The sequence below is a fragment of the Emydura macquarii genome, unplaced genomic scaffold (assembly GCF_026122565.2).
Source record: "Emydura macquarii macquarii isolate MOO-44397 ecotype Brisbane River unplaced genomic scaffold, CSIRO-AGI_Emac_v2 contig_1388, whole genome shotgun sequence".
In the NCBI taxonomy this organism is placed as follows: domain Eukaryota; kingdom Metazoa; phylum Chordata; order Testudines; family Chelidae; genus Emydura; species Emydura macquarii.
The window spans coordinates 11723-24865 of record NW_027131525.1 but is presented as its reverse complement, the minus strand read 5'-3'; the positions used below and the strand labels follow the sequence as shown (position 1 = coordinate 24865).

The 13143-nt window shown below is 42.1% G+C and overlaps 1 protein-coding gene across 1 annotated transcript; it reads right to left on the bottom strand.

Annotated features, from left to right (window-relative positions):
- Nucleotides 1-11311: 11311 nt before the first annotated feature.
- Nucleotides 11312-12271, bottom strand: LOC137155979 (olfactory receptor 14A16-like). Its single transcript, XM_067552447.1, has one exon. It carries the CDS (start codon nucleotides 12269-12271, stop codon nucleotides 11312-11314), a length of 960 nt encoding a protein of 319 aa, XP_067408548.1.
- Between the last annotated feature and the right edge of the window lie 872 nt (nucleotides 12272-13143).

The following is a 13143-nucleotide window of genomic DNA, read 5'->3' as shown; positions in this document are numbered from 1 at the left end:
CTTTCTATGCTTAAGTTCACACACAAGTTGCACCCAGAGGCAGTCATTTTTGTTTCCTTGCTTTGTTTTTCCCCCAAATATTTATTTTGATGAAAAATTGATTATTCTTTGTCTTAAAAACAAATAAAAATATTGTGGAGCATTGTCCTTTCTTTTGATTAAACGAATGAAACTGTTTAGGGTTTGGTTGTTTTTTTTGTTTTCAAAAACTGGAGGGAAAAATAGCTTGCAGCTTTTTCTTTATCGACTCCTTTTCCAGTAAAAGGTGTAAAAAAATACCCAGAAAAATTACATGAAGGAATTTCTAACAAAATGAAATGATTTTTTGTGGGAAGAACAACTTTCTTTCATGAAAACTTTTTTTAAATTTCGGAAATGAAAGTTAAATCAGGATTTTTGTTGAGGGGGGGGGGTCTCCTTTTTTCTCCATCAATCTACTTTTCCAGCAAAATGGGAAACACTGGGGGAAAAATCCTCAAAATGGGAAAAATTGGGGGGGGGGGGGGGGGGGAATCTTCAAAATGCAAACACCAAGCAAAAAAATAATTTTTGTTTCATCAAAAGAAATTGAAAATAGATTATTGTTAAAGAAGGATTCATTGTTAAAGAAGATTGCATTTGAATTTTTATAGCAAAAACAGCAATTTTCACCAGATCTTGATGCAGCTATTTGAACCTTCCTTGGGTGTCAATCCTTCTGGAGTAAAACTCCCACACTGACATTCCCAGCTAGCCAAGTTCATCTGGACATTAATGACTTGAACTCCAGTAGAGCTTTCCTTTCCAAATGCATTTAGAAGCACAGCATTAAAATGCAGAGGTGCACTGTTTATGAAAAGGAATACCATTATGTTTATCCTTTTTATTTAATATTCAGAATTTGGTAACAGAGAAATATCAACACATGACATGAATAATTCACAGAAACTGGCCTTTGGATTTAAGGATCCCTGACATTGTGCCTATACCATTATACCACAGTGATTTCAAAGTGCTCAGAATTTAAGTATGTTTTCTAACATTGTGTGTCACCGTTTGAATTTCCAACCAGCACGAAGAAAAAGAATAGAAAATTAGACAGTAATTATAATTCTTAAATCTGGAGGTGTGTGGAAAATGGTAAAGAATTGAGGATGAATTTTTTTAAATAAGTTTCATTAGGCAACTTTCCATAAGGAGCGATTTTCATGTATTTGAAACATTTTGGCATTTTTTTGCATTTTTGTTTTTTTCATGTTTTTTTGTTTGTTTTTCCACCTCTCCTTCGCATTACCCCTCCTCACTTTTTCTTTCAAGTTATGTCCTCTTTCCATTTTGCCACCAAAATTGGGGGGGAAGTGGGAATAGAAAGCGGAAAAGATAAGAAAAGACCTAAACAATTGAAAAACAATAAGTGAAATGATTTCATTTGGGGGTATCATCACATACGATGGAAAAATAATAAAAAATACACAATTTATACAAATTAAAAAAAATAGCTCACCTTTCCATGAATAAAAAAATTGCATTAAAAAACTTCTATCTGCTGTGTCAAAATGTGAGAGGATGTCAGGTAGAAGTTCTCAGTATGTCATCACTTTCTCACATGCTGTTTCAACTGGCCAGAGACATGGGGTGAAATCCAGCCTCTGTTGAAGTCAAGGAGAGATTTACCACTGATGTCAAGGGGGCCAAGATTTCACCTCATCAACCCTGTGTCTATGGCTCAGTAAATCATCTCAGATCATCCTCATTTCTTTTCAATCTAAAACAAGTTGCTAGAGACGTTTGAATTCTTGACAAAGCCACAAACTTATTGATCCTTTGCTCATTGAATCATAGACTTCCTTGTTTCTCAAGGGGAGACGATTGATTGGTGAGGCCAGGATAGCACAGAACTCAGAGAACACTTTGCTCAAGTGTCTCAGTGCCGTCAGATTTTGGTAGCCTGTAGAAAGTCCCTATGGTCCCATAAAACATTGCCACCACAACCAGGTGAGAGAAGGAAGGGGGAAAGGCCTTTTGTCTACCAGTGATAGAAAGAAATATCAGGATGGTGATGATGATACAAACATTCAACAACAGATGTCACAGAAATGGGACAAGAGTGCAAAGAAAGACCAGGGTCAATTCCAAAAGCACCATCGGGATGGTGTCACTACAAGCCATTTTAATTACTGGGGTGAAATCAAAAAGAAGTGGCCCATTTTGCTGAGGCCACAAAACGTTAATAGTGACATCAAGGATGATATGATGATGCTAGAGCCAAACAGCCACTTATCCAAGACCCATCCACTAGTTGGAGACAGAACCGGCTGTTCTCAGGGGTTGCACAGTGTGTTGGTTTGTACACCACTAAATACTGATCATAGTGTGTGGACAAGATTATGCAGAAAGCTGGCCATGAGGCAAAAACATAAACTTGTGCAGCAAACGTACTGACTGAGATGGTTCTGTTCCCAGACAGAAGACTGGCCAGCGTCCTGGGCAGGATGATGGAGATGTAGCAGGTCTGCAAGCAGGGCCCAGAAAGAAGTAGATGGGGGTGTGAAGGTGCTGACCACAGTGAAGTTACAGATTTAAGTTACGAGGTCTTCCTCTGCATTCCATCCCTGCCGGCACCCAGGCCTCATAACTATCTTGTTACTGCTAAACATTCTGAGACTAAACGTCTGCTAGAAAGGCACATTCCATCTCAGGCTTTTGCAACTATTCCTACAGCCCAGTTCTCATAAGAAACAGAGACTTCATCTTCTTTTTCCTCCACAGTCCCCCCTTTGTTTCTATTACTTCTACTACTAGGAACACAATCATGATATATTCCTTCATTTCCTTGCCAATATATCAATACAGTATTGACCTTTGCACCATCTGTCTCCTAGGGGTTTAAACCTTTTTTGCTGGAATAATGAACAGCAACATTGCATACAGCAAAACATTAACATTTATATTATCATAAACACTACTATGCCCACAAACAATTATTAAAACTGAGATAAGTCCGGTAACCAAGAAGTCAGAGCATCTCAGATGGATGACCATGAAAGGAATATCAATGCCAGGCGGTGGCATTGAAGAGTCAGCAAATTTATGGAAAATCTGCTGACATTCCAAATTTTGTGTACATCCATTTCGATTTGACCTGATTCATTTTTTATAAAAACAACAGGTTTGATTCAACATTACACAAACTCCTCCTTGTTGAGCTAATAATTGGTTTAGGGCTAACCTATTCTGAATACTCATTTGTGCCAGCGATTCAATTTCAGCCTGTATAATTTTAAAATAGCATCTACAGTTGCTCAAATTCAGCTGAAAAATTTCTTAGTGCATACTCTAAATCACCCACTCCTTGCCAGGACCAAAATATTCTCCATCCTCTCCAGAACACTGAAGAGTGTTCACTTAATGGGTTGTAATGGTGAGCATCCAGGGTGGGCCTAAAACTTCTCTTGGGCCGGTGATTATACACAACCTCATGTAGAGGAACTGGATGCACATCTCCAGGCCAGAGACATACTAGGGTACATCTTCCCCTCCACCGTGGTGCTAAAGTTTTCCCGCCCAATTTCCAGATGCCCACCATACACCTTCTTCTATTGGAGTAACTCCTCTGCAACTATTGGAATGGGCTTGGTATACCACATGTAGCATGATGTTAGCCCATGCAAACCAAATATTATTTGTACATTGATTGAGAGTAGTAGCCTTTTGAATTTTCCAGACCTCTTCTCTAAACCGGTCATTTTTATACAAATTCATATTCTCTAGCTTCTTCCACCATTTGTGGGTCATGTTACATTTAATTCCTCGGGTGGCATTTAGCGTACAATTATAAACTGTTTTCTCATTTAACTGAGTGGCATTTGATCCTCGTTTCTGTATCAAAGTTTTACCAATTTTTTCCCCTTCCACTGTAGGTAGATGGACAATGTGTTTGCATTTTGAATATTTCCCTACATTCCTTAAACTCTCTTCTCATTCAATTTAACCAAGGTTTGTCTGATTCTGTTACCGGTACAGGTTGTGTCCATTGCACACATATTGGTGCTGCTGGTTTCCTTCCCAGGAAAATTAAATCTCTGGGATCAATCCTCATTCCCAACCAGTGTTCTTTCCCTATTAATTTTCCCATGGGATTAGTCCAGGCCAAAAATTTCCCATTCATTAACTGGCACAGGAATTGGTATTAGGGTATTCCTTCCTGATGATGGGTTGCCATAAAAGAGCACACCCAACAATCTTTGACCTCCCAAGATGCAGTTAAATTCTTTATCAACGTATAAAATGAATTGGCTTTAAAATTTGCATTGCCCATGTTTAAATTAATTTGAAACATCATCAAAAATATCAAATCCATGTTCTACACTAATTCTAAAACAATTTATCCCCTCAATATAACAAAACACACCACAAAATAATCAACAAAGTGATTAAGAATATTGTAAAAATAAAAGTCCATTAGTATTTCTTTCCTGGTGCATTCTTGACTCCATCGACCGTCCACTTCAGAGTAACCACAAGGGGATTGCCCGTGGTTCTACACCCTTCCATGTCTGCTTCTGGGACCTCGATCCAGCGGAGCTCCCTCTTTGCACTTGGAAATCTGCTCCTTTTGAGGATTAGCATCAGGTGATTGTACTTTCTTTAGATGGGTGCAGTGGTACCAGGCTTCCTTCCCCTGTAGCTTTGCAGCAGTGTACGTAGTTAACAGCACCTGGTAAGGACCGTTCAACCTTGGTTCTAAGCAATTCTTGCATGAAAACTTCTTCAGCAACACCCAATCTCCCTGCTGGATGTCATGCACGGCCACATCTAAAGGAATTCTCTGAGTGTCTCTGGAAAACTTTAAAATAGCAGTAAGTGTCTTTGTAATTTTATAACGTATGCAAACAACTCCTCATCTCCACCCATGAGACTGGCGTGTGCAGGTGTCAGGCTTCCCCCCCAGCTGAAATGGTCTCCCAAAAAGAACTTCGTAGGGAGATAAATTTGTCTTTCTAATTGGCCTAATTCTTAGATGCATTAAAGCTAATGGTAATGCATCCACCCAGCGTAATCCAGTATTATCCATACCCTTAGATAGTTGATTCTTCAATTTTGCATTAGATCTTTGAACTATACCTGATGACTGTATGGAGTATGTAACTTCCGAATTATTTCCAGTGCTTTCATCAAAGATTGCATTACTTGATTAGCAAAATGACTTCCTCTATCAGATTCTACCACTAGAGGGCAGCCAAACCTTGGAATTACATCTTTCACTAATGCTTTTACAACAGCCGCCGTGTCAGCTCTTCTGGTGGGAAAAGTTTCAATCAATTTTGAAAACACACATTTTTAAAAACCAGCACATTTTGGCTTCCTTACAAGCAGGCAGTCCATATAATCTATCTGCCAACGCTGGAATGGGCCATAGACCCATTCTGGTGCCCCAGTTGTTGTGGCTGGTGACGTCCCACATTATACTTTTGACAGGTAACACAACCTTGAGATACTTGCTTAGCCACTTGATGAATACCTGGAGCACACCAAAATGTCAGAACCTGATCAGCTATCCCCCCTTTGCACAGATGGCCACCTTGGTGGTAAAGCGGCAAGTTTAGGCAAAAGAGTCTTAGAGGCCATTGGGCGGCCATCAGGTGACCACCATATATTGTCGGAAAAAGTTGCCCCAAGAGTCTTCCAATTGTCCACCTCTGAAAATGGAACTGAATCATAAATCTCCAAGGGGAGACAGAAAATTGAGCTGGCCAGGAGGCACAAACTGCCTGTATACCCGGAGAGGGAAAGGTGTTCCTGGCTGCAGCCTTTGCAGCTCGATCTGCAAATGCATTTCCACAGAAGACTTCATCCAAAGCAGAAGTATGAGCTTTACAAAAAATAACAGCAATAGAAGAAGGTAACATAATAGAAACAAGCAAATTATTCACAGTGTAAGCATGTGCTATGGGCTGTCCTGAAGAAGTAAGAAAACCCCTTTGTTTCCAAATTTGTCCTGAAGCATGACAAACTCCAAATGCATAGCGAGAATCAGTATAAATAAAGTGAGCAGGAGTCAGGCTGCGAACACTGGCAGACTCACAGTCAGGGGCAAGGACAGAGCTGGTAAAACACACGCATTGCAAAGAAGCGCTGGGAACAGAGCACTCACGCAGGCACATTGCAGAGAGGGACCAGAACATCCCAAAGACAGCAAGGGCACACTGGCCCCTCAGCATGACAATGTGATGGATAGAGATGTTTTGGCTGAACCATCCGGTACCAGGTAAAAAATTGTGTGATACGCTGTGCACCATGTACACCCTTAGGTTGTAATTTGTGTATCACTCATGTTCACCCTTACAGTCTAACTGTGCGTTGTGTGATGCAAACTGTGCCAGGGGAGGTGTTTTTGGAATGCTCGTGGCAGCCTGAACATCATTGTTGTGGTAGCGTGTTCCCTGCAGGGTCACACATGTGTACAGACATGAAATTCTGCTATATCATATCCCCAAATGTGTGTCTCACGTGGCTTGAACAGATGCAGACAAACACAAAGCTGTTTCCACGCCCTGCAGAGGCCTGCATGCAGGAAGAACGGACTGGCCTAAGCACCTGTGAGCACTTTGGCTCAAGTGGAAGAAATCATGCCCCTGGCTAGACAGGGCCGATCACCCGACCCCAGGGGGTGTTGGGGAAACTTGTTAAAAGCTGAGGTGTCTTTGTCTCAAGGATCTCCCTTGGAATCCATCTTCTAAGCAACACCAAGGACGGAGAATCTACCCACGGGGGCGGGGGAAGGGAGGGAGCCTGGCTGCAAGATGCATCCCAACTAACTGCTCTCCAGCAGCAGTTTCTATGTCCTTCCCTGGATTTCCTGAGTCTCTCTGCAGTTGCTGGCAGACCGGGATCCACTCCACAGTGTGGTGCATCCGGGTCCCCTCCTTGAGCAGGCTTGGGTGAGAGAGAAAGGACTGAATGGGACCAGAGGCAGAAAACCCCTCCCAGCTGTTGTGCTGATCCTGGCTTATGCAGGCTTCAGCCAAGATCACAGCCCAGGATGTCCCTGCTCGGGACTAAATAGCTGAATCCAGTCTCCAGGGTTGTGAGCCCAGCTCTGATCTCACCTCTGGAGCAAACTGCTCTGACAACCTGCCCTAGCAGACCCTAAACCCCAGAGGGGGAACAGCACCCTCCCTGGATCTCACAGGAAGGCAGAATCCCTGGAAAGAAACAAGGCAGGGTGGAGGTTCAAAGCGTGTCCCCAGGTGTTTGCAGAATAAAACAGGGATTTTTAACACTGACACATTGGAGTTGGTCACTAGGAGGTACCCAGAGGCAAAGACTAAAAACTAAGGGCCAAGTCCTCATCCAGTTACACTGAGTTGAGTTTAGTTGGGGTATCTTCATTTTCAGGATCTGGCCAATGACACAATTATACATCCACGTTCTTTGCCCATAAATACACATACGCATGGAAACATGCACACGCAATGGAAACACACACACAATAATGCATATTCACAACACACATGCAGTTACACAATACTTTTCACTAGTAAACACACAATGTTGTGTTTTCACAAACATAGAATCATAGAATCATAGAATATTAGAGTTGGAAGGGACCTCAGGAGGTCATCTAGTCCAACCCCCTGCTCAAGGCAGGATTAACCTCAGCTATATCATCCCAACCAGGGCTTTGTCAAGCCTCAGCTTAAAAACCTCTAATGATGGAGATTCCACCACCTCCCTAGGTAACCCATTCCAGTGCTTCACCACCCTCCTAGTAAAAACATGCACAGTAATGCACACTCAGAAATACACTCCCTCTCCAGAACAAGCGCTGACAATCACACAGGACTCACACACTGTTTTTCAGTAACAAACACATGATACTGGACATTTGCAGCAGGTAGGTAGGTACCGAAGGATGCACATAGGCCTGTAAAACTCACTACTTACAATGTAATTTCACAAAAAGAAACACATAAACCAGACCCACACTGGAAACTTTCACCAGCAGAACCTTGTCGGTTAGGAAGTGTGATTTTTTTTTTCACAGAATTTCTACACTGCTAAAACCCTTAGTGGAATTATGGTTAAACTAGCTTAAAAGTGCTTCTGTGGTGTGGCTTGTTTATCTCAGAGAACCAGTGTAAGCTATCCCAGCAGAACTTCTAGTACATATACACTGGGAGACTTTGTTTGTATTGCAATATTGGGAAAGTTTTTCTAGGGTAGATCTGGCTATTCATTGACTGGTTATACATTCTCTCTCTTTTGCTCTCATATAAACACACACACATCACACACATAATCTCCCGTTAACTGGGTAAAATTATTAACTTCCCAGGTGATTTAGGTACCTAAATCTCATTTTCAAATGTGACTTTGACACATATAAATATGAAACATCCAGATTTTTATAGGTATTTAGGTGCATAAGGTGGATTATCAAAAGCACCCAGGTGCTTAAAACCCATTGAAATCCATGGTCCTGTCGACTGCCACCGAATTTCCAAGTAAGTGTAGACCAGAACTTAGTCATTGATGTGCTTTTGCAAAAGGTGGTCTGCACTATGTGATAACCGGCAGCCAGAAGCGTATGGCAGCAGGTCTCAGATGGTCACATAGTAGTTGAAGGACATGACAACGAGGTGGAAGAAGTCCATGAAGCCCACCAGGAAACAGAAGTAGGGTTGGTTGTGGAAATTAGGAAGGAACTAGTCTCCCGATTGCTTACTACGTTGGTCAACACCTTGGGGATGACATTGTTGGTGAGCTGGACCTCCAGGAGGTTGGGAATGAAGGGACATAACGGGCTGGTGAGTCTGCAGAAGAAGGTCCAGAGATTCTGACTTTGTGATAAGATTGTTATTTTAAGTAAAGAATTCAGACCACAGAAGGAGAGAGTAATTTCAGTGCACCAATTGTAGTTTTATTTGACTGGGAAAGGAGAGAAATGGGGAAACTGTCAGCTTCTGATACCAGTTTGGTGTTAGCCTTAAGCCATATCCATAACCCTAACCCATAACCAGCTGGGATTTAAGCAGGAGTTCATCTTTAAACCTTGAATGGGGCCAATCTGATGTTTAAAGCGAAGAATGGGCTGAAGTGGCTTGTGGGATCAGGGCCTTTGCACAGAATACTCAAAGTGAGTGTTAAATTCACAATCCCAGGTGTTTGCACCACATTGTCCAAATTACGTGTAAATTCTCACAGATCTATGGACGTCAATAGAGCTAGGACAAATTAAACCCATTGAGAATTGGCCCCTTGATTTTTCAGGAACCTGAGTGTGGTACTTCCATTTATTTAGAGACGCAAACCAGAGCATATTTAAAGTGTTCCCAGTGTAAACAGCTCAAAGTTCCAACACCGAGTCCTTAGGATGAGCTCTTCGTAAATGAGCGATGGAGTAAGATATAGTTATAAAAAAATCCTCGTTAAATAATATTTATTAAGGAGTACTTATAAGAAAATCATGATCTCAACATAGACAATCATTAACAGGAAAAGAAGCACAATAATTTTAATAGAATAATTGTTATCTAGCTACCTAGCTAACATAATCCACAATCAAATAGAAATCTATCATTATGAAGTTGTGTGTTAAGGCAAGGAATGGTCCTATCTGCCCGTGTCTTTATCTAATCACGTGCTTTCTCTGTCATATATGCAATGTACACAACCATGCACAAAGATGGTATCTTAATACTACTAACAGACCAACCTCTGAGACTCTTTCTTAGCTGGGAAGTGAATAGATCGACTCATCATGGAGTATGGAATGACAGATCAGAGCATGTGATGACACTTTTTCACCTATACCCAGGCTAGAACAAAATGACCCCAGTCAAGTAACTTACACCAGTGTTTAGGTCTTTAATGAGTGCAGAGACTTTGGGCCAGAACCTCATCAGTATTAAACTGATGATTGTAGTGGGTCTAGTCTATGTTGGTGGTGATCTAGATGAGTTGGGAAATCAGACCCTTACATCTCCATCACACTCACTTTCTCCAGGGAGCTCTCAGCCAAATATGGATGATTTGTGTATATAGGCTATTGGTTAAATCCTAATCACTTGGAAGTGAGGGGCTAAACCCCAGTGACTTCCATGGAATCCAAATTTGGTCTCATTACGCCGAGTGGTGGAGTCTTCATCATTAGAGGTTTTTAAGGTCTAACTTGAGAAAGCCTGGCTGGGTTGATTTAGTTGGGATTGGTCCTGCTTTGAGCAGGGGTTTGGACTAGATGACCTCCTGAGGTCCCTTCCAACCCTCATCTTCTATGATTCCATGATTCTATGAGTTAGAGTTTCTTTAGAAAACACTGGGAAAAGATTCTCTTCAAAACAGTCTTTCCACCATTGCCAGATTGACAAAGCTTTACATCGACAATGTGGGTGAAGTAAAATCTTTTATTGGCTCAGTTTCTCTAAATGAGACTTATGAGCTTCTGAGCCACACAGAGCTGGTAGAGTCTGTGAAAGAAGAGTTCTGTGTAGCTCGAAAGCTAATCTCTCCCATCAGCTGAAGTTGGTCCAATAAAAGATATTACCTCACCCACCTTGTCACTCTAATATCCTGGGCCTGACAGAAATCCACTGCATACAGCTTTGACATAGTCATTGAGGGTTAAAATAATAAATAGACACCACCTGAGTCTCTTTGTCCCTCAACACATCATCAATAACACAATAATATCCCAACAGTATAATCATTTCAGGAGGAACATGGCCATGAAGAAACTTCTTTTGCGCCCTTTTTTCATTGTGGGGAGAAAACCTACAGCTCTCTCAGAAAACCCCATTAAAGAGAAGACATACAGGCATCCTCAAGAGAAGTCAAATATTGAAAATCCTGTCTAACCAAACACTTACCATCTCTCCAGGCATTCCCCCTTCCAAACCCACCTGGAACACAGCTACAAAGAAAACTAACAAACAGCTACGGAAAGATAAACTAAAACTGTGACTAACGAACACAAAACACAAAGAACAAATGTGCTCATATCTCTGTCAGAGATTTTATCCTTAAAATTTAGAAGAACCACAGACCACACAAAGGATATTGCTATGGTTGGTATGAGCAAGGTGATCAGATACTGTGGTGATGGGTAGCATTGATAGATAGGTAGATAGATAGATAGATAGATAGATAGATTCCAATCTTAATTGCATTAACATAAACTTATAGTAATTACTTTTTTTCTTGAGTTATGTTTTCCTGGATTTTTACTAGTGTTAAAACCCAATTCTTCATAAACAGACTGCACAGTGTGCTCTCATGGAGGCAATAATGTCATCAGATGATTATATTTATAAAGAAACACCGAATGAAATTGCTACCGAAGGAGACCTATGGACATTTTATTCTTGCTGAATAACCTCCAACACATCCATTTACTCAATGCACCATTGATCTCCTTGTTCCTCATGCTGTAGATGATGGGATTCATCATCGGTAGCAACACGGAATAGAGAACAGCCACTAAGAGATCCAGCCCTGAGGCTGAGCTGGAGGTGGGCTTCAGGTAGACAAAGGCAGCAGTGCAAACTATCAAGGAGATCACAGTGAGGTGAGGCAGGCAGGTGGAGAAGGCTTTATGCCGGCCCTGCTCAGAGGGGATTCTCAGCACTGCTCTGAAGATCTGAACATACGACATAGTTATGAAAACAAAGTAGCTTAAGCCTAAGCACACACCTAAGACACTAACTCCAACTTCCCTGAGGTAAGAGTCAGAGCAGGACAGCTTGAGGAGCTGGGGGACTTCACAGAAGAACTGATACACTGTGTTGCCTCCACAAAAGGGGATTATGAAAGTATTTCCGGTGTGTTGCACAGAGTTGAGAATTGCAGTGATCCAGGCACTGGCGGCCATTTGGACACAAGCTCCCCTGTTCATCACCATCTCGTAGTGCAGTGGTTTGCAGATGGCGACGTATCGGTCGTATGCAATGATGATTAATAAGGCAAAACTTGCTGAAGCAAAGAATAAGAAGAAAAAGACTTGGGCGACACATCCAGAATAAGAAATGGACCTGGTGTTCATGAGGGAATTGGCCATAGATTTGGGGATGATGACCGAGATGGAGCCAAGGTCTAGGATCGACAGATTCATCAAGAAGAAGTACATGGGGGTGTGAAGATGATGGTTGAGGGCTATGGCTGTGACGATGAAAAGATTCCCCACCAAGGATGCCAAGTAAAGCATTACAAACACCACAAAGTGTAAAATATGCAGCTCCCAAACATCAGAGAATCCCAGGAGAAAGAACTCGGTCATGGTGGTTTGGTTGGACATTTTTTTCCTCAGTCCATTGTCTGATGGCTGTGGAGGGAATGAGACAGGAGAGGGTTAGGATTAGAGCTACAAAGGGAATGGCCCAGATTATCCTTTCTCTGAGATCTTATTGTATGAATGTCAAAGGTGCAGAGCACTCGTCTTTTACAATGACTAGGTGTTGTCAGTTGTCCTCACGCTGAGAATCAATCAATCGTGTTATCACACCGGTGTACATTGGATAGGCTCCTTTAAAATCAATGGAACTTTGTTACTTGACCTCATCTGAGGCTGCGTCTCAAGGAGTGGCTTGTTCAAATGCAGAGTGAAGGATGGAACAAAGTAAAATCCAAATCCAACAATCGTCACAAAGAAGGGCCTTCCGTGGTGACCATCACTAACCTCACACCTTGGCCATGAAGCTGATAGACTAGAACGCCAGCACAGCCTGATTCCCACGCTGCAGGGCAATATGATGTGGACTTCTCCAGCATGTTAAGTGATAGCTTTTCTCCCCCAGCTCTGTGCCTAGACGGCCTACTGCCTGCTTCCCAACTGATTTACAGCACCAAATCCCAGCTGCACTTCTGCCTGCGTGTAACAATGGGCCAATATCATCCCTTCATTACCGCTGTGTTGCATTATTTACTCTGTGCTGTGTGGTGCAGTGGTTGCCAGGACACTTGGGCTCTGTTCTTGTTCCTGCCAGTGACCTGCTATGTGACCTTGGGCCAGTCATTTCCCCTCTTGGTGACTGTTCCCCTCCCTCCTTTTCTCTGCCTTATCAACTAGGCCTTCAAGATCTTTTGGTGAGGGGCCTGGTCCATAACTTAAAATGTATTGTGGCCCCTAGTGGGATTTTCAGAACCATCTATGCACAGAACAACCCTTGA